General features: G+C 46.3%; 2 protein-coding genes across 3 annotated transcripts; both read right to left on the bottom strand.

The window, feature by feature from the left end:
* Positions 1-1,152: 1,152 nt before the first annotated feature.
* Positions 1,153-10,856, bottom strand: si:dkeyp-69b9.3 (myocardin). Its single transcript, XM_037273615.1, has 16 exons — positions 10,562-10,856; positions 9,333-9,488; positions 7,402-7,455; positions 7,087-7,142; positions 6,929-7,001; positions 6,285-6,398; positions 5,979-6,187; positions 5,740-5,880; positions 4,939-5,104; positions 4,725-4,863; positions 4,494-4,626; positions 3,854-4,384; positions 3,584-3,667; positions 3,344-3,487; positions 3,164-3,218; positions 1,153-2,937 (listed from the first exon to the last, which is right to left on the bottom strand). The coding sequence occupies exons 2-16, from the start codon at positions 9,385-9,387 to the stop codon at positions 2,540-2,542; spliced, it is 2,352 nt and encodes a 783-aa protein (XP_037129510.1). The 5' UTR covers positions 9,388-9,488; positions 10,562-10,856; the 3' UTR covers positions 1,153-2,539.
* Positions 10,857-13,335: 2,479 nt separating this feature from the next.
* Positions 13,336-19,361, bottom strand: LOC119135760 (zinc finger protein 653). 2 transcript variants are annotated; one of them, XM_037273617.1, is made up of 3 exons: positions 19,086-19,361; positions 16,122-18,008; positions 13,336-15,178 (listed from the first exon to the last, which is right to left on the bottom strand). In XM_037273617.1, exons 2-3 carry the CDS (start codon positions 17,982-17,984, stop codon positions 14,855-14,857), a joined length of 2,187 nt encoding a protein of 728 aa, XP_037129512.1. In that variant the 5' UTR covers positions 17,985-18,008; positions 19,086-19,361; the 3' UTR covers positions 13,336-14,854. The 2 variants fall into 2 exon arrangements, with proteins under 2 accessions (XP_037129512.1, XP_037129511.1); XM_037273616.1 differs by having other exon boundaries at positions 18,846-19,361.
* Between the last annotated feature and the right edge of the window lie 403 nt (positions 19,362-19,764).

The following is a 19,764-nucleotide window of genomic DNA, read 5'->3' on the forward strand; positions in this document are numbered from 1 at the left end:
TTCATTTGCTACCTGCGACTTCATCCACAACTGTATACCGCCACAATCATGTTGCAATTATAGAAACTGCTAATGTGATGCAAAAAGGCAATATAACAGCATGTAACTTGTATTTGATAGCATAAAAAAAAAAACCCATATTGACATCAACGGTCGCTAGCGCTCAGGGCCTGTGAGGACAATTCTGAAATCTGGTTGGTCAAAGGAACAATCACGTTTATCTAATAGGACAAACAATCAAATAAAAACTAAAAATATTCAAAAGACGTGGACTAAACACAAACCCACTGATGGCACCCTTTAGGTTTATATTTCAACATAGATTAAAAAACATATTTTCTTTTCTTATACCAGGTTTTCAAGCTATCAAGTCTTTTATCTGAATACAACTGACATCAAATTATTTTATTTATCCTCGACAATTCTTGTGGAAAATTTAGTTAGCCCCGTTTTCCACTCAAATCAGGGGTTGGCTATGACAAACAATAAATAAATGACAAATATTTTTTTTAATATACCCATCCGAAGGCGCTAAACTGTGACAAGTCGGCAAAATCAAAAACTGTGGACAATTGTAACTATAGCAACGGTACTCCGATGATCAAAGCATTGCCCCCACACCTCATCCGTGAATAACCCGAACGCCGTCCGTCCACACCGAGCATCAAACGTCTCCGCAAGCATCTCGCCCGCCGCTTGATATAAGAAACACGCCTCCCTCGCCGTGAAATCATGCGGGCAGCGTGTGAGCTGATGGAAAGATGTGATGTGGAACGGAGAGTGAGAGAGAACGAGGCCATGGCAGAAAATCCCTCATTACACTCTGGTCACAGTTTTGCACTATTACCTCCAAGAAAACACAATTTTGGCCCAAAGGTATACAAAGGGAGAAATGTTTTCCGTTTTGTCTGCACCAATGGCAACATACAATTAATATACGATTGATACACTGCAGTTCGTCCATAATGTGGTTTATTAGCCTCGTTTGTTGATATTCTGCATTAACACATGACCATACAGAGCTCGGGCCAAGGCCATGTCTATTCTACAAATAGTGATTTGGCGCCAACTTGTTCCGGGATTCTTTAATATTTTTAAAGCACTAAAATGTAATATGTGCCTAATAGATGAAAAACAAAATGGAGACATGTGAAAAATCTATTAAGACTTTAATTTTCTGACTGCTTTAAATACAATTTTTGGGCATAAATAAGTTAGAGAATAAATACAATCATAGCAGCACAAAGTTGCCCCCAGTCTCGTTTGTCCAGCTTGAAGTGAACACATATCAAACGTGTAAGCTGGCAAATAGGAAACGCATCATTAGGGTTAGAATTATGCTGGTCAAACAACATGGAACGAGACCGTGAAGGACGAGGGGAGGGGCAGGGGGGAAGTTGCTGGAGGTCACAGGAGGTAGCATCTTACTCTCCTGCCAGTTTCTATTTATTTATATATTTTCCTTTTTATACATGCAGCAAGAAATGCTCGTCGATGGCTATGATTGTCATAAGCACCGACGCAAATGCTACTGCATTGTTCATCGTCTCTGTCAGAAGCTGGACAATCAGCGGAAATTAATCACGTAGCACTGCGTCGCCTTTGCGTGCAATTCTGTAGCGGATCCCAAACTGAACCCCTCTTTTTTTTTTTTTTTTTTTAATACCTTCATAGCACACGCTCGTTGTAAGCAAGCTAATAAGGACAAGTGTATTTGCGTTTGCCCCGTTGGGGGCGTGATCACTCGTTATGTAGCTTTTGCCAGCTCTTTCTCTCCTTTTGCATGCCGACTGTGCGTCTGGCATGCAGATGAAGATCTGGTGCCACGCTCAAGCTGCGTGTGCCCTGTCTGGTTTTTACACGCCCCCGAGCGGGCTTTATGAATGACTAAGTTGAGAGCAGCCAGAACAGGGCCCATGGCAGTTTTTTGGGGGCGGGGGGGTATGTCAGACAGCAACGTTGTCCCAGTGCTGCCATGTTGGAGGCATGTTTGTGTTAGTGTGCCAGGGGCAGGATGGGGAGGAGGACTCTGCAAACATGGTGCAATAGGGTGTCAATCCACCCGTTGAGTCCAAGTGCTTTTAAAACAACCTTCACTGTTTATGCGTGCATGTGTGTGTGCGTGTCTTCTTCCTATCAAAGCTTTTTGAGTTCAATACTGCAATGAATCAAACTCTCGACATTGCGTGGAGTCAATGATTTTGACAGCATTGATGGATGGATTCCTTTCCATCCGGCAAAGAGAAAGGAGGAAGCATGGTCGACGGAAAGAAGGAAGAAAAGAAAATAGGAACGAAGGAAGGAATGACGCATGTTGCATATTACCAATTAGAGGAAAGATGGGAAGGAAGGGACTGTGCATGATTCAGGAAGGAAGCAAGGAAGGGCTCTAAGAAATGTGAGCGAAGGTAGACAGTGAGGGAAGAAGGATGGATTGTTTGGTACTTGGTAGTAGGCAGGACAGTCAGGAAAGAAAGGGATTTGGAAGTGAGAAAAGTTGAAAGAGGGAAGACAATATCTGCACAATCCAGAAACTTCCTCACCACTGCTCTATCATCAGATCCAACACTCGATTGATGTTGAGATCCGAATCCAGACCGAAGTCGGTCTCCGCGAAGGGAGGCGGCGGCGGGGTGAGCAGTCGCATGCCGGACGTCAAGGTCTCGAGGATGTCGGCGGCGCCGAACATACCCTGAGCTCGACGCTTACGAGACTTTCTGGCAGAATGCAACGGAGGCGAGGTGCAAATGGGCGGTGGCGCCGGCGCCGGGGCGACGTGACTCGAGGGGATCACGGCGGGAGACGGAGGGAGCTCTAGGAGAAGTGAGGAGCAGAGAGGCAGGAAGGTGCTATCCTGCTGGGATTTTTGGGACCGATCCACTTGCGGAGCAGGGGATGACGTGATCGGAGATTTGTCATCAGAGCTATTGACAGAGTCTGGAAAAGAACCCAAAAAGACCACATAGTTTCTTAAGAGCTGGCAAAAACAAACACATGGGGCTAAAGACAAACACGTGTGGCTAAAGACAAACTCATGTGGCTAAAGACAAACTCATGTGGCTAAAGACAAACTCATGTGGCTAAAGACAAACTGTGGTCAGGTTTTTACTTTCTGGACCTGGATCTGCCACCTATGGGTTTATTGTATCGAAGAGATACTCACCAACTGAAGCAATGGGCTCATCCAAAATGTCATCTATCGACTGTCGAGGGTCCATCTGAAGACAAGGGGAAAAACCAAGTTAAGTACTTCTACTCTCAGTCGTCTAATACATGAGGAGCTTAACTTGTGTACTTGTGCCATCTCTGGCAGATGGCAAGCTCCTGGTTTGCATGGACCCACCTGTGCTTTCTGAATAGCCTCCTGCAGTTCCTCCTCCAAGCTACGAATGCCTGGCGAGTTTCGGACCGGACTTGCTGTGATCTGCACTGGCAGCTCAAAGTCTCGGCCAATCGTATCGCTGGGCCAAGGCTGGGAGCAGAATACCTACAAATGAGGGCCAAATAAGCGCCAGTTGAGCGACTACTCTACACGATGAAAGACTTGAGTGAAGTCTTGCTGGATTACCTGCGTAAACAGTACCTCAGTTTGTGTGTCTGTTTCCCGGTTGGTTCTTCTGCATCCTGGTTCCTGTTGCAGGAATGGATGAAGGGATCTTGCACAAGACTGGTAGATAGAGTCAAAATATAAATAATGAAGAAACGATGTATGCTACTCGCAAAACGTTAAAGATATTTGGCTTTCGGGTGACTTCCACTATCTCTGTTAAAAACTGCTATCTATCTGAAACTTTAGTGAGAGTTTAAGATCTCCACCAAAAGCCAAAGAATGCCAAAAAGTGTTTTCCCTCACTTCATGGACTGTGTTGGGAGAGGCTTCTCTTGCCCTGCACTTGATCTTCTCTTTCCTGTCCAACTCCACAGCCGACTCAGTCCTCCAATTGGTACCGCACTGCAGCGGCGACGAGGACGACATGGGTAAAGTGGGACTTGGCGTTTCGGGGGCGGTACGGGCAGGAGCGAAGAAGACAGCATTGATAGGACCACACTGTTCACCAGACAGACTGATGGAGAGAGCGTTGGTGAGGCCATTTGGGACTACATTGAGAATGCCGTTGGGGACTCCGTGATCCGTCATATAAGTCTGTTGGTTCGGGCTGCTTCCGGGCGAGTCTCCGGAGCTGCAGCTTGAGCTGGGGCTATGGTGGGCCAGAAGCGGGTGCGAGGGAGTCAGGGTCTCCATGCTGCCCCCTAGTTGACAGATAGGCGCAGGAGTGATGCACGAAGGGGGGAGCTGGAAGGGGCGAAGGCGCTGCAGCAGGGCTGGCTTGGTGCCGGAGACGGGGAGGCCTCGCTTACGCAGCTGTTGCCTCAACTCTGACACCTGCGGAGACAAAACTCATGAGGTCATCCGAGGTTGCCCTCAGTATTAATTGCGAGTATGACTGATGAGCTCTTGGATATTTCTGGATTGACGCCATCGCTTCTCTTACTTTGAGATCAACGAGATTTGCAGGGAGGAGCTCAAGTTTGGATTCATTGTTGGTGTCCTGTGGCATGTGGTTGGTGGCGGCGGTGGGAACGGGTTGAGGGTTCAGGGGCGGAGTTCCAGATGAATTCTGTTCTCTACAGAAATAAAAAAAAAAAATAAGCAGAAAAACGTTACTAGTCTTCTTGAGTTGCACCTTGACTTGCAAGTTTAGAAAGTCAGCATTAGTGGATACCTAGGCACCACGGTAAGTTGTTGTTGCTGCTCTTGCTGAAGGTTCTGCAGCTGCAGAAAGACTTGTTGCTGCCTGAGGAGATGAGAACTGGCAGCATCTAACGGCTGGCTTGGAGGGCTCTTCTGTTTGGCTCCTCCTTCTTGAGAGACACACGCCACAGGTAAAGCACCTGGTCTCGGGTTTTGGCCGAGAGAGGATCAAAGCAAGACTCTACCTCCGCTACCTGACGCCCCTCTTTGGTCTGGAGGAATGTACTGGTGATACTTGAGTTTCTTCATCTTGGGCTTGGTGTCCCGCGGTTTCCGTGAACGTGCCAGGTGGGTGAGGTTGAAGGCGGGCGTCGGGGAAGAGAAACAGGCAGGACTGGGGGGCCGAGCTGTCTGCGAGGGTTCAAAGCAGGCTCAGTGGAGTCACTCCAAGGCTGGCGTATTTAAGATGCGACGCGGGGGAAATGTCGAGCTGTTTCCGCCGTTGTTTGACGGCGTTTGCACCGAGCCGAGGTTAAACTCTCGACAAATCTCCAGAGGACAACACGCGTTGGCTTTGACACGCGGCCACGTTGTTTGCGTGTGGACGTGTTAACCCGCGGGGCAAATACACGCCAGGCGCCCACAAGTGCAAATTGACAGTAATGAATGCGCAGCAGCTTAAGGTCGAGTTCACAAAACACAAGTGCGAGCATCTTGTTAAGGTGAAGAGCTTCACCTAGCTTACGTTGTTGTGAATTCATCTCATTAAGAAACATGTACATTTTAATTCACAAGTCAAATGCTGACTAATGCATTTCATCGACATTATTTAGAAGATACGCACATAAGCAAATTAATAGGAATCTTTTTTTTTTTTAAACAAGCTATTTTAGATGAGAATGATAAATAGTTCAATAACTATGGTATGTAAACCACTAATTTTTCTTCCCTGTTGTGAAGAAATAAACACAAGAAATATAAGAATTTAGGTGCTCCTGATCTCAGCAATTATTATCCAAAACAACAATACGTGAGCGCACATTAACCTTTGGCAGCAGGGGCGTGGTCTGGGAGATCAGAAAGATCCCGTTTGGTCGACTGGTGGTTGCCATGGAGTTGCTTTCACACAGTGCCACGCCGGTTGACGCTTGGATGCCCTCGGTTGCCGGGAGCAACGCCAAACCGGACTAAAAGAGGACACAGACGTCAGTCTGAGTTGTCACGGAAACTTGTCAAAAGTTGGTCATCAGAAAAGAGAAAAAAAAATTATTTCAATAAGTTTCACCTGAACGTGAAGCGGACTTCGATTGAGGGGCGGGCCCACCGATGACAAGCCACTCAGCAATTGGTCATCCGAGAACCCCGATGGCGAAGGGAAGGCCGAGGCCACCGGTAGGGGGGCGACACGTCGCTCGTCCGGCGAAGAGGAGGACGAGGAGCGGGAGGAGACATCATCTTCAAAGACATCTGCGGGCAGCGGGAAAGAGGCGGCGCCTGTGGAAATGAAAGTGAAACGACGTGAAGGTCCCCAGTTGTTGAGTCACGTGTGCTCGTTTGTGTGTGTGTGTGTGTGTGTGTGTGTGTAACTAACAGTTGTTAAGGTGTGGTTTGTCTTTAGGTTCCCCGGGCGCAGGTGGATCTTGGATCCCCTCTCTGAGGTCCCGACGAGCCTTCTTCTGCCTCGAGGCCCCGCACTCGCTCTTCTCTGAAAAACAGCAGCCACAGAGAAGCAGCAAAATTCAAGTAAAACCAAAATGTGATCTATTCATGTATAAATGTAAATAGTCCTTTCAGATTCGAAAATGACAGACCTAGCAAAGATGTCAGTAAGAGTTCTGACGGCTTATTTTGCGTGCTGTCACCACTGTATTGAAGGACTTAAGAGGTCACATTTGTTTTCAAGTGACAGCTGACCAGGGGGGAAGCTAGGTGGGGGGGGGGGGGGGCTTGGATCCTCTAGGTGCCAGACCAGAAAATTGATTTTGGGGTATTCTCTAATTTGTTTTTTCATATTTACACCCAAGAAAACATAATGAATCTTTATGAGCATTTTCCAAAGAATTTTTGGGGTTTGTAATTTTTGTTTTGTAAACCCACTGTGATATCTTTGCCCCTCCCCCCTTCTGCCTCCATAAAAAAATATTCTAACTCTGCCAGTGCATCTGCCCACATGTGAACACTTCTTACACGCCTTGCAAGCGTGTGACGTTGTGCTGTGTTTGTCCGGGGCATCACCTTGCACAGTTCCAGCAGTGACTCCACCAGGGGGCGTCTTCTGATGTCTACCGGCGCTGTTGTCAGTTCGACGCTGCGTCAGGAAACAAAGTCAAGATGCCAAGCAGATCCTCACAATATTCACTTTGGTGAATCTTTGGAGAAACAAGACAACTCACCAGAGCTTCACTCTTGTTTTTTGGTTCATTTTTAGGTGGGCTGACTGATTTCACGCCTGTAGAAAAAACAGAACACTTAAGAAAAATCAAAATGATGATTCTACTGCAGTGAACTAAAGAATTGCACGATTTTATAGATTTTTATACAGGCAAATATTTTGCAGAACATGTTTTACTGTCTTTCCAAACAGAAGACAATTGCTCTTTTGAAAACTTGAAAAGATTTTGAATATAATCTCACGAGATTAATTTTTCAAGATGGTGACTAAGAGTGCAAATGAGTCACAAATGTTGAGCGTTGCATATAAAACCAACCCGAGTCTGCATTGATCTCGCTCTGCCTTCGGTTCTGGATCCTCAACTGCAGCACTGAAAGACAAAATTAAAAATAAAAAAATAAAAAGATGAGTGATGCATTTGCATCAATGGGATGATAGTTGGCTTTAATGGCTCCGTGAGGAATGACAAGTAAACAGCAGTCCAATCGATAAATCACACTTGACAGAGAAAGACGAGTCGAGCAAAGATGGGAGGCTCGCTCGCATTACCTAATGACTTTGCAACGCTGGCGCCGCGCAATTTGTCTGTTAGCGTTGAGCACACACGCAAACAGGTGAAGCCGATGAGACATTTGAGTGAGACCTGACCGAGGCGGGGGAGGGGTGGTAGGCCTGCCCAGGGTTGGCATTGGAGGCCAGTGACTATTTATCTCTATGTCTATTTTAGTCAGCCCCCCCACCCCATCACCCCCTTCAGCTGTCCCAGCCTCTCATGTACTCCCCTCGCTCGCCATCCTCCCTCCCTCACGTCATCCTTGCTGGTGCTGCCAGAACTCATCTTGTGGACTTTGCACACAAAAAAAGTTGAGCAAATGTACTATCAAAAAAGACTTTTCAATTCACTTTGATGTCAGTGCCAGGTGAACGAAGCACTCTCCAAAAAAAGCGATTTCAAGTGTGCTTATGAGCATGACATAATGGCTCCTTAGCATGCTTCGACGTCGCTTCTTTTCGTTAGCCTGTCGATGGCTTTTTGTATTGTCTTTTAGCAGCAAGCTAAATGGCTTGTTTTATATTGTTCTATGTGCCCTCTCTGCATCCATTGCAGCCTGGTCATCCTGGAAGGGGGATCCTCTGTTCTCTTCTCAAGGGTTCTCATTTTTCCCCCAGTAGGGGTTTTCTGAGTTTTTCCTTGCCCTCCTGGGAGTTTAAGATCAGGGGATGTTTGAAAATAATTTTTGTACATGTGAAGCCCTTTTATACTTGCTTGTGATTTAGGGCTATATGAATAAACTTGACTTGACTTGACTTGGCTTTTCCTAAAATGCGGGGTAAGCATGTTTATAAGCAACACGTGTTGATACAAATCATTCCGATGAGAGGATATGTTCAAAGTGATATTCTGGTCTCAGCATTCACCTCTCGTACATGTGTGATAGCACACACACAGAGCAGCTGCCAACCTTCCTCATCCTCCTCTTCCTCACAGACCCCACTTAAGCCCACCCCTCAAACCAGGAATCACGTTTTGCCGGCAGGTGTGAGCGCACCTTGGGGACAACCCGGACGACCACGACATCATTTCCTTTGCTCGAAAAGACAACAGCTGCTCACCAACCTGACAACAGCGTCAGGAAGTGCTCGTCAAATGAAGCCTATGGAATCCTGGGAATGTGTTCTGACCGCTGAAGGCAGAGTCATCAATGCACTTTGGCCGACCAATCAGCTCACACAGACATTGATGCTGACGCCTACCCACATTTGTCCACTTTTGTCAAAGCTAGACAACAAAGGTAGACTTTCTCATTCATAACCTCTTCCTCAAGTATCACAATACTTATACGAAAAGTAACTATATTACTAGTTACTCAAAATGTCAACCATGATTGAGTAACATGTTACTCGAGCTACATTCTTCACGCAACAGGAAGCGCTAAATGGGAAGTGATGATTTAAATGTAAATTTCAAACTAAAATACAATCGTTACTACTGTTACAAAAATACGATTACGCTTATTTACAGTACTGAACTACGTAGACTATATTGTCGTGTAACGTGATCGATTAAGTGTCAAACAGCAATACGCAAGACAATAAATACTTAATGCTATTGATCAGGGGACACCCCAAGTGACTGAAAATCCAACTCACCTTCACCTCCACACATCGAAGTTAACGTAGCCAATTCCTCCACGATTTATGGGCAGTTTGTTGTCTACTTAATTGGTTCCGTTCGCACGAGCTCACCTGAGCGGAACTTGTTCCTGATGAGGAGTGACCTCTCGGAGGCCAGCAGCGTCATGATGGCTCTGAAGGGCGGCGGCGTGGCAGAGAGACACAAGAGGGACTACCTGGTGTGTCCACCAGGATGAATGGAACCTCTTCTTCTTTTTGTGCGTGCCACTGCGGGGAAAGCAACAGAATGAGAGAGGCAAATGCTTGCAAATCCACTGATAGACATAAAGTGATATTGATAGAGGCACAACACACACACACACACACACACACACACACACACACACACACACACACACACACACACACACACACACACACACACACACACACACACACACACACACACACACACACACACACACACACACACACACACACACACACACACACACACACACACACACACACACACACACACACACACACACACAGATGGAGACGCAAGACCTAACAAGCCAACTCTGGCGTCGACGGTCCTCCCTGTAGACGGCCTGTCGCGATCACAGTGTGTCAAGCGGGCCCACCCATCGCCGCTAATAACCACGCAAACCGTTATGACGAGTAGAAAGGAGGAATAAAAGTAGCATTCTGACAGTGTAAAGCAAAAGCAAAAGCAATCTAGGATGGAAAAACAGTCAGCCTAAATCGGCACCGGGGACCAGAAAAGTACAAACAATGAAGACTCGCAAGCTACAACAATATTATCCCTTTTTCATAGAGGGTAATGAATCTTCATAAGGCTGTCTCTTTATGTTAGTGTTCAAATATCCCGTGCTTAATGCATTAAAAGCAGCCATACAGATGCCATTGGTTTGTCCGTCAAAGGTGTTTAGCATTAGCATTGAGCTAGTAGAGTTTAAGGCAGATTTATAAAGTTGTTTTTAAATCAAAACATACCATTTTCTCTATTTTAAGTTTAGTTTGACTTTAAGTTGGGCTTTCTGCCTCTTTTTTTTGAAAAATCGTTCTCTAAATACACCAGAACAGAGTTTTTGTTGGGCTAGCTGCGCTAACTCAAATAATTTTCCTGTTTTATTGGTGGTGGAGTATTTTGCTTAAATTCACTAAATAAATAAAAATCCAGCCTTTGCGGCCCTCTCAAAACACTTTCCCAAATAGAGGGAGAATATGGCCACCGGCACGTTATTCTTCAACAAAATGACAAAGACGTAAGTGTGGAGCCTGTACAGTAAAAGATGAGTGAGAGCAGGCTACCGATGAAAGAGAAAAATACTTACAGGAAGAAAGGAGAAAAGCTGAGCGGCCCCTCGGGGTGGAGGAACTGGAGTTGATTTAAGATGAAATTGAAGAGAGGAATTGAATGAGGACGAGAGCTGAAGAGAGCAATAAGTGGTCGTGTGTTTAGTGACGACTTCCTTTTTTCATGTTCTTTTCATGTCCGCGCTTTCATCGCTACGTCCTTCTTTCTTCCTTTCTGTTGCTCTTCGTCCAAGTCAGCCAGTCGCCTCGTCTGGCTCTGCCCCCCTCTCTGTCTGCCCCCAAAGCATCACGGACCCTGGGTGCCAACTGTGAGAGACCGTCAAACCCTCCCCCTCATCGCTGCGGCCTTGCCCGCCCCGCCACGTCTCACAGCCAATTCACCCCCCTGACATCTGCTGACTCTCAGATTGAGCAGCACATGCACTTTTTTTCCAACACAACTGATGATTATCATTTGAATTTTTTTCAACTTACTCGCATTAAGTTAACGCGACGCTCCCCCCCATTGTGTCATGTGATCTGACTTGCAGTGACACCTAGGCAGAAAGCTGTTTTATTACCACGAGGCCAACGGGGAGCATTTTGGACCTGCTTCAAATGGTTGAAGTGCAGCAGGGCTCGTATGCTGCCTTCGGGATACCTCTGGGTCACCCTCTTAAAGTGATTTACTGCTGCGTGCGCTTGTACGTGTGCACATACGAGGCTTATACTTTTACAGTTACAGCAAAAGTGAGCTAACTCAGCAAGGTTTTACCTTCCTAGCCCAAAAAGTAAGTGGACTCGAGATTGCGCCATGCTATTAGTTACGGCAAATTAAATCAGCCATGTTTTACCTTGTCTAAAAAAAAAAAAAGAAAAACTGACGTTGCATACTGTATGTTGTGTGTGTGTGTGTGTGTGTGTGTGTGTGTGTGTGTGTGTGTGTGTGTGTGTGTGTGTGTGTGTGTGTGTGTGTGTGTGTGTGTGTGTATATATATATGTGTGTGTGTGTGTGTGTAATGGTAAAGTGGGGGAAGTGAGGACGTGGCAGGAGCACCTGTTCCTCCCCTTTGATGGACGGGCTTGTGTGTGCTGGTTCAGCAGGCCACAGGGGGGGGGGGGGGGGGGGGGGAGTCTGTAAAGGAGGGGAGAGGACAGGAGGCAGGCAAGGGCTTCGGTTTGTGGGCGAAGGCTTCGGTTTGCGGAGGTACAGCTAAGCTTTGAAGTGGCAGTGTGAGGGCGTGCGGTCGCAAAGTCATGACTGCATGCACTGGCAAAATAGGTTAAAGAGCATTGGGAGAGGCCCTTTGCGTAAAAATATTGTGGTCTGCTATACAACACATTTTCAAGCTTTAAATTAGACATAACTAATAACTAAATATTTGCTTGCCACTTTGTGGCTTTGGTCTATAAACAAAGGATTAGTGTTGCGGAAATCAGCACTGGAGGCAAACGTTTAACTTACTCTGGTAAACTACGCCTCTGGTGGCCGCCATTGGATCCAGCAGCACTTGTCCTCATTAGAGCGGTGGCAGAGCTGGAGCCTATCGCAGCTGACTTTGGCAAGAGGCGGGGGTACACCCTGTGCTGGTCGCCAGCCAATCGCGGGGAGGGCACATGTGGGCAATTTGGAGCCTTCAACGTAAGTTTGAGGAATGTGGGGGGTGAGAAAATGCCAGCGCTGAGATTTGAACCCTGAACTTCTAGCCTGTGAAGCGTATGAGCTCACCACTAACCACCGTGTTGCCTGAAAATAAGGCAACAAACTCTGATAATAATAAAAATAAAAAATAAATTGAGCTGGGCAATTGAATTAAATATTGTAAGTTGTGAAAACGAATCAAACTTCCTCGGTTTTGCTGACTAATATTGTTGTTATAAATTTTAATACTTCATATTTTAAAGTTGTTCCTACTTAAATGACTGTTCAGCCACCCCAAAAAATACAATAATATATTTTTCAGTGGACTAATCAAGTGTGGAACACTTCATTGGTCAATTACGGTTGCCATGGAGCAAAATGGAACATGCCGGAAAAAAATTGTTTGGTTTAATGTGCGGTGATGGAGTCATTTGAAATTAACCTTGGATGTTTTCCACCTGTATGAGGCTCACCAATGACATCTTTCCACGCGCGTAATTTGAGATAAAGATGATGCAATTGCTTCTTTCCTGTGGCTGAATTCGCTCTCTGACTAACACCCGTCAGCGTCCTTCTCTGCTTCCTCTCACAAAAATGCTCCCCCGTGTTAATGCTGCTCTGCAGCCCTGCGTTCTGTTCATTGGCGCGATTTCAGATTTCTCAGTGCAGCAAAATGCGCACGCATTAGCATGTGGCCGGAAAGAAAATGTGCTAGTGTTAATCGATCAACCCCCCCCCACGTCTTGTTTTTCTTTTTTAATACGAAAGGTTGTGCAGGAGCTGAATTTCGTGACAAGCGAGCATGCTGAAATCAGAAAGCAAGAAGAGGTCGGAAACCATTACTGATTAAAGTGCGCCCTCATGTGGTTAAAACGAGCACTACCGTGGAGGTTGAGTCAGAAGGGCCGTCATTTCTTTTTTTTTTTTTATGTATTATATAACATAATTAGCAGTAGTGGAGAAGTCATTGTGTGCACCATTGGAACGTTCGCAAATATAACGGCGGATGCTGTGATTAACTGAGGCCACAAACGTGTAACAGTTCAATTAAATCTTAAATTTGAGTCACAATGTATTCTGAGAGCTGTGTAACCTTTGCTTTGCGTGGACACGCACGCGCACGCGCGCGCACACACACACCTGCCTCCACTGGCCCTCTATAAAAATTGTTTGCCAAAGTATAATAAAGCCGAGGTTAGTGCCTTTCTCTTGATGAGACAGCTACAAGGACCAAGTGGGGTCATTTGAGCAATAAAAAAGTATTTGATAACTATTTGGAGCGGCGCAGTGTTTGAGGGACCTCTGCAGACCAACGGAATGGCGATGGCAAGTAAAAGTACAGTAAAAAAAAAAAAATTTTATCACAGAGGAATAATCAAAGCGTCTTTGCGGGAGCTATTAAGACTCTAACCTTTGAGCTTTTTTGTAAGCATGTAAAAAACAAATGGGCAAAGACTAAAGTTGGAAGTTGTCAAACTGTATTAAATACAATTGAATATAGTCCACAAATAAACAAAATGTGAATATTGTATGTGTTGGAATAACTCATTTGGTCTGGAAATATATGTATTAAATACATCAAATCAATAGGCAACAAAATAGAGAAAGCTTTCTTTTTCATTTTAAATTCACTAAGCAAAAAAGTGAATATTGTGCGGAATAAAACAAGTGCAAAGGACTCACAGTGTTTTTGTTCTGTTAAGAAATATAAATTTCACTACAAGGTAGCGCAGCCGAGAAGAGGTTAAGTTACTTTTAAGCACTTGAAGGTCTCGTCAATGATTGTTAGGGTATGCAATTTGATGCAAACATCAATTTACAACAAAATCACTATTTTGATATTAAGCTGTCATAATCAGCCAAAAAGGTCATGATAAAATATTTGTTGGCCATTAAAGTCCCTGTAAAGTGAAAATAAATGTTTACACATGACAGAGAAGATTGATGATAATCCTGCCAAATTGAGTAATAAAAGTCTATGAAATGACGCTTCATAATTATGAAAAATCAAGCCGCTGTCTCTGCTCACCAACGCTGTGGGCGTGTCCACCAAATGTACTCAAACCGCATCCCACTTAACTGCCAATCAAATACCTCTTCCATGCTAGCTCAACTAGCATCTTTCTTCTGCCTTCAGTGGCCGGAATATCACTCACCAGGAGCTTTCACACGCCACAACAACAAGGCACTCTAATTCAACAACGATAGTGTACGACTCCTCTCCAAACACTGGCTGTTATGTCTTTAAAAAATAAGAATAAAATTACCGCGCTCTTACGCCTTCACTACTTGCGACGATGCATTTTAAAGCAGCCATGGCAGCCGACTATCTGAGACTAAATGAATGTCGTATTTGCACTGGATAACCGCTGAGGCGAACAAAAGTGCACAAGTTCTGATATATTACAAGAGGGGCAACTCTTGACAGATCCTGAAGTGCATTATTGGGCGCCGTTTTGGTCCCTAAAAAAATATTAACGCTATACATCCTCATTAGACTTCGGAGTCTTTGCACTTTGTCACCAACTACCTTCAAACAAGTCGAACGTATTTCGAAATAATTCTCTGTAATCACTTTACGGGGTCTTTAAACGCAACGGGAATAGCATACATTCATATAAATTAAGTCGTTTTTGAAACATAAATATTAATATTGCAAGTGTTCCCGTCTTTGTAGGTTTGTGACATTTTAACTCTCCGTTTCGGACTCAGAGTTTTCAAGGTGCGACACAGTGGAGCTGTACCATTCTGCGGGTTCCTCTTCTTCTTCGTGACGAACGCCGCCGCGATCGTTAAGCATGTCCATGGCCACTTGGTGGAAGGGATGCTTGCGCTTGGTGTGGCGTCGCAGCGTGTTGCGCTCGGCAAAGCGCGTGTGGCAAAGTTGGCACTGGTAGGGCTTCTCGCCCGTGTGAACCCGTTGGTGGCGCTGGAGCTCACCGGCCTCCCTGAAGCGTTTGGCACAGATGGGACACACGAAGTTCCTCTGACCCGTGTGGATGTGCTTGTGTCTCTGGCGGAACGAATCAAGGACAAGAAAGATTTTTTTAACACAACCGAAATATAGCCTACTGGTACCTCTACTTAAAGTAATTCAAACTGTTTTCAGAGCTGAAGCTATAGTTCCAAAAACTGTAAACTTCCCTGTTGAAATATGTTAGCTTAGCTAGCCAATGCAAAAAATGACAACAAATTCAACAAAATTTGGTGTCTCTAGCTAGGTTTAGCCTCAGTGCTATGATTCCTAAATTGCCTGTAAAGCAAGCAACAGCTGAAACATTTTTGCATTAGCTAATCGCAGAGGAAAACAATAACTGGGTTGGCTAACGAGCTAATGCTAAAAGCTAACAAGTGGGTTCAAATTGTTGAACGGGAAAAACCATTCAAATATGAATCCATCTTAAATATTTCCACTTATAATCACATTCATGTTATGCTGTTTCAATAGTTAACACATTTGACATTCTGCCAAAAGTAGTATAACATTAGTCACTGTTTGCTGCCCAGAACTGAGCGACACCGTTTAGCGACGAGGTTTTGTTTATGCTTATTTTTGTTGTTGTTTAGAGTGAAGCTAGAGCGTTAACAAGTTGCACTTCTTGGCCCTAAGCTAGCAAGGTTTCTGTGTGATGCTCACCCTATCATAACACAAATGAATTGCTCTTCATCCATTTTATGTTGGATCACTGCAGTACCTTTGAACAAGGGTCAAGGTCAGGGAAAAATTGTCACAAAATTTCATGGGCCACATTATATGTGACTTGGAGGACCAGATCTGCCCTGCGGGATCTGTGTTTGATACGTGTGAGCTAACAGGTTTATCATCAGATGAAATTGTAAACATCAAGTCAATGCGCTACAGTCGACAGATTATTTTGGCTTGAGAGCAGAAGAAAGGTATGGCATGAATCTTGACCTCGACTTCACGCTTCCTGATTTGTCTGCTCAGCACTGACCTGCAGATGGCTGGAGCGCTTGAAGGCTTTGCCGCACTGCTGGCAAACGTGGGGCTTCTTCTGTGAGTGCGTGATGGCGTGGCGCTCCAGGTCAGAGAGGTAAAAGAAGATCCGTGGGCACAGCTGACAGTAGAGCACCCGGCGGGCAGAAGGGTCGTTGGCTGACTCCGTGGGGGAAAGGGGGTCCAGCGGGTCCAAGGGGTCCAGAGGCTCCAGTTTTGGCGGTGAAGGAGGAGCGGCTGCACTGAAGTACATGTGGTCGTCTAGGGGTAAATGCTCAGAGTCCACCGGGGGGTTGGGGTCAACAAATTGGGCATCTGATGGGTCAGGTGTCAAAGTAGCAGTGGTTGCTGTAAGAGATGATGGCTTATCGTTCTCATTCGAGACCTGCTCGGGAGGTATGGCTTGAATTCCGACAGGGGAGTCGACGTGAGTAGGTACGAGTGAGGAGGAAACGGTGGCCAGACTCGAGGTGAGGATACTACCGGAACCTCCTGATAGGATCACAGGGGGATTGTTCAGTCCCAATCCCATGACAGGCTGAGTCAACGTACTACTGGAAGCCAGAGAAAGGGAAATCTGGGATAGCTGACCGGTTGAGGGGTTCAGGATAGCGATTGGGGTGGAGGTGGAGTCACCGGTGGAAAGGAGGAGGAACATCGGGGCAGAAGTACCAGCAGTGTTGGGGGTGACAGAGATTGGAAGAGAAAGACTCAGTGGAGCAGAGGGGAGCAGGATTGGAGTACTAGAGGAAGGTGTGGTAAGAATCTGGATGGGCTGGTTGGGGAGGGATGGTCCAGATTCTTTAGAGGACTTTAGAGCCAAACCGCTGAAGACTTGTGGTGTCAGAGAAGGCGACTCGGACACCTGTGAGGGCGTCGCGTCACTGGAAGGTGCATTTAGTGTATCAGCCAAACTTTGGCTGAGGTCTGAACCTGCTGAGCCAGGCAACTGCGAGACCTTGTCGTTCTCGACCGGGCCCTCGGAGGCGGTGACGTCCACTTGCGGCACCCTTAGTCCATCTGGGCTGAGGGTGTATGGAATGCCCTGGTCGTCTATGAGAAGAAGATCCTGGGCAAAGACAGAGGCATGGTAAAAGGAAGGCAGTTCCTCTTCATCCTCCTCCACCACGTCCCGGTCTCCCTCACCCTCGTATTCATCCACCTCCATAATCAGCAAGCCGTCGCACACGTCCAGAAAGCGTCCGGGTCTGGGGTCTCGGTTCTCTAGTTTCTTGGGGAGACTCAAGTCCAACGGCTCGCTCTGTTCCTCCGCCCAGGCCAAGTCCTTCAGAGAGTCTTTGACTTGCTCGTCTAAAGGTTCCTTCTTCACTACCTGATCCGGTGATCTAACGCCGGTGGCTAAATGGGCTTCTTTTTGGGTTTCTGGGTGAACTGAGTGGATGGTCTCTGTCGCCAAAACATCTCCACTAGCATGCGTCCCTGCCGTAAGATCGACTATCTGGTCCTTGGTCATTGCGATAGATATTTGGTTTGTTTCTCGTGCATTATCGAAATGCGAGTCTTTGGTGGGTCTGGTGGCGGAGTGGACGTCGGGCGTCTGGCACAGAGGAGGATCCACAACTTTGTTTTTGATTGGCTGCCGCGACCCATGAGTTTCTCTCATTTCCTGGTATGTGGGCTCGCAAGTCTCCCCCACCACTGGCTTTCTCCTGTTGATTGACAGAGCATCCTGGTTGACGGGGCAAGACTGGAGGCTACCTGTCCCTGTAGTGTCTGAAGATGCCCCCTGAGGGTCCCTCTTTGAGTCCTCGCCCAGCAGGTCGGACGACATTGCACACGGGCTTCCATTCGGGACTTCTGGGCTGCCTCTTGATAGGACTGTAGCCAGCTGACCGTCCATTTTGGGTCATACCCATTTAGACATCTAAAAATTAAGAACATAACCGATTAATGAGTCAAATGAGCACAGAAAAACAAACGTGTCAAATAAGTGTAATCAAGAAGTAGGAGTCGGACAAACGTTTACTGAAAGTATGACTTAACGGTTAGCATATATATATATATCACATCCTGGTTGTCGTCCAATTGTTTTATACTTGTCTTTGCTTTGTTTTCTTGTTTTCACTTGCCATGTAGCACTTTGAGATTCCTCCGAATGTAAAGTGCGTTACAAATATAATTTATTATATATATATATATATATACATACACATACACACATATATATGTATATTTATACACACATATTTTTACATGCACTGATGTGCTATGGCGCGTTCCGACTTGCACACACGTCAAGAACCGACCTCCGTCGTAAACCGAGGAGCCACGTTATGTGGGTCAAGTGAAGTGAGCGAGATGCTAATGAGCCTGTCACGTGACCTCGCCAAACTCCACGGCGTCCTATCAAATGTGACGTTCACTGACACTCTGTTAAATTATGAAACGCGTTGGAAAAACAAATCGAAAAGAGCTCGTGTGGGGGTGTAACCGAAGCACACTGCACGTCGCCTCTCCTACTTCCTCATCGAAACACACCACGGGAATGAAATAATTCCAATAAACATGTTAGAGTCTCTCCCTGTGTCGCAAAAGAAGGCGATAAGAGACGAGTCGAACAGTAGGACGCCATTACGCACAGTCGAGGGTGCGAGCTGTCAATGCGCCGTGACGGGGGTTCGAACCCGCGACATCGCCGGCCGGCACACTGACGCGTCATCCCGACAGCCGAGAAGCATGCACACGAGAGTTATATATTTACAGCTTATGTGTGCAGGAAGGAAGATCGCCGCCGCTGCTTCCTCCTCGAACCTCCAGCCAGCCATTTTAGAAGCCGAGGGTTCGAGCGCGAGCAGGACAAACTTTACGGCCGCTCCTCGCGGCTGCTGACAACGACCGGACATCGCTTTGAGGATGCATTTCTTTGAATCTTTCAAAAAATGAACATTAAAAGTGTGCTCCACCCATACGCAGCCGCCGTGCTTGCAAGGGACTGCCTTACCCGAGCCGCGCACGCTTCCGGAGGACCAAATATGTCTGAGCCGTGTGCAGGGTGATGCTGGCTGGGGCTCGAGGAGGGAGGGGTCAGGGGGAGTTGCTATGGCGGAGCAGCCTACCGGGTCCGAGCAGCGGCCATGCTCATTGCTCAGCCTATTAGGCATTTAAGCTGCCGAGGAACCTGCAGCCCGCAGGCTCCCCGCAACCACTGGAGAGGAAGGAGACGTTTTAATCAAGTCTGATGACATCCAGTTCAAGTATGGAGGCGTACTTCCTCTACTGTGTTTGCATGAATGAAACATGCGTGCATTAGTTTGGGAACTTAAGGAGTGCAATAAAAGCGAGTTGGAAACAAACTCCGCATGCACCAAAATTTGAAGGTTGTAAAGCACTTGCCCTCATTTGGCCGACCTGGCGCTTTTCCCACCTGAGTTTGGGCAGGAGGTGGGGGACACCCTGCACTGTATATTTCAGCTTTACAGATGCCACGGTCGCGGTGTGTGGCTGTAATGACGTCTGCAGCGTTTGTCAGAGGTGGGCCTTGCATTTTCTAAGTGTCAATTTAATGGACTTAATCCATTTCTCAATCCCACTTCAAAATTAGTGAAACTGTGCCACGTATACCACATTGAGCAGTTTGGAATCAATATTAATGCTAAAAAGACAAAGGCACATCTTAGTTG

The sequence above is a fragment of the Syngnathus acus genome, chromosome 16, assembly GCF_901709675.1.
Source record: "Syngnathus acus chromosome 16, fSynAcu1.2, whole genome shotgun sequence".
NCBI classification, from domain to species: Eukaryota; Metazoa; Chordata; class Actinopteri; order Syngnathiformes; family Syngnathidae; genus Syngnathus; species Syngnathus acus.

Coding starts and splice junctions, on each gene's coding strand:
- si:dkeyp-69b9.3 (XM_037273615.1), bottom strand. CDS start 9,387: ATGACGCTGCTGGCCTCCGAGAGGTCACTCCTCATCAGGAACAAGTTC. Junction 7,143..7,401: donor CGAGATCAATGCAGACTCGG/GTTGGTTTTATA, acceptor TTTTTTCTACAG/GCGTGAAATCAGTCAGCCCA. Junction 2,938..3,163: donor TGAGCCCATTGCTTCAGTTG/GTGAGTATCTCT, acceptor GTTCTTTTCCAG/ACTCTGTCAATAGCTCTGAT.
- LOC119135760 (XM_037273617.1), bottom strand. CDS start 17,984: ATGGACGGTCAGCTGGCTACAGTCCTATCAAGAGGCAGCCCAGAAGTC. Junction 15,179..16,121: donor AGCGCTCCAGCCATCTGCAG/GTCAGTGCTGAG, acceptor TCGTTCCGCCAG/AGACACAAGCACATCCACAC.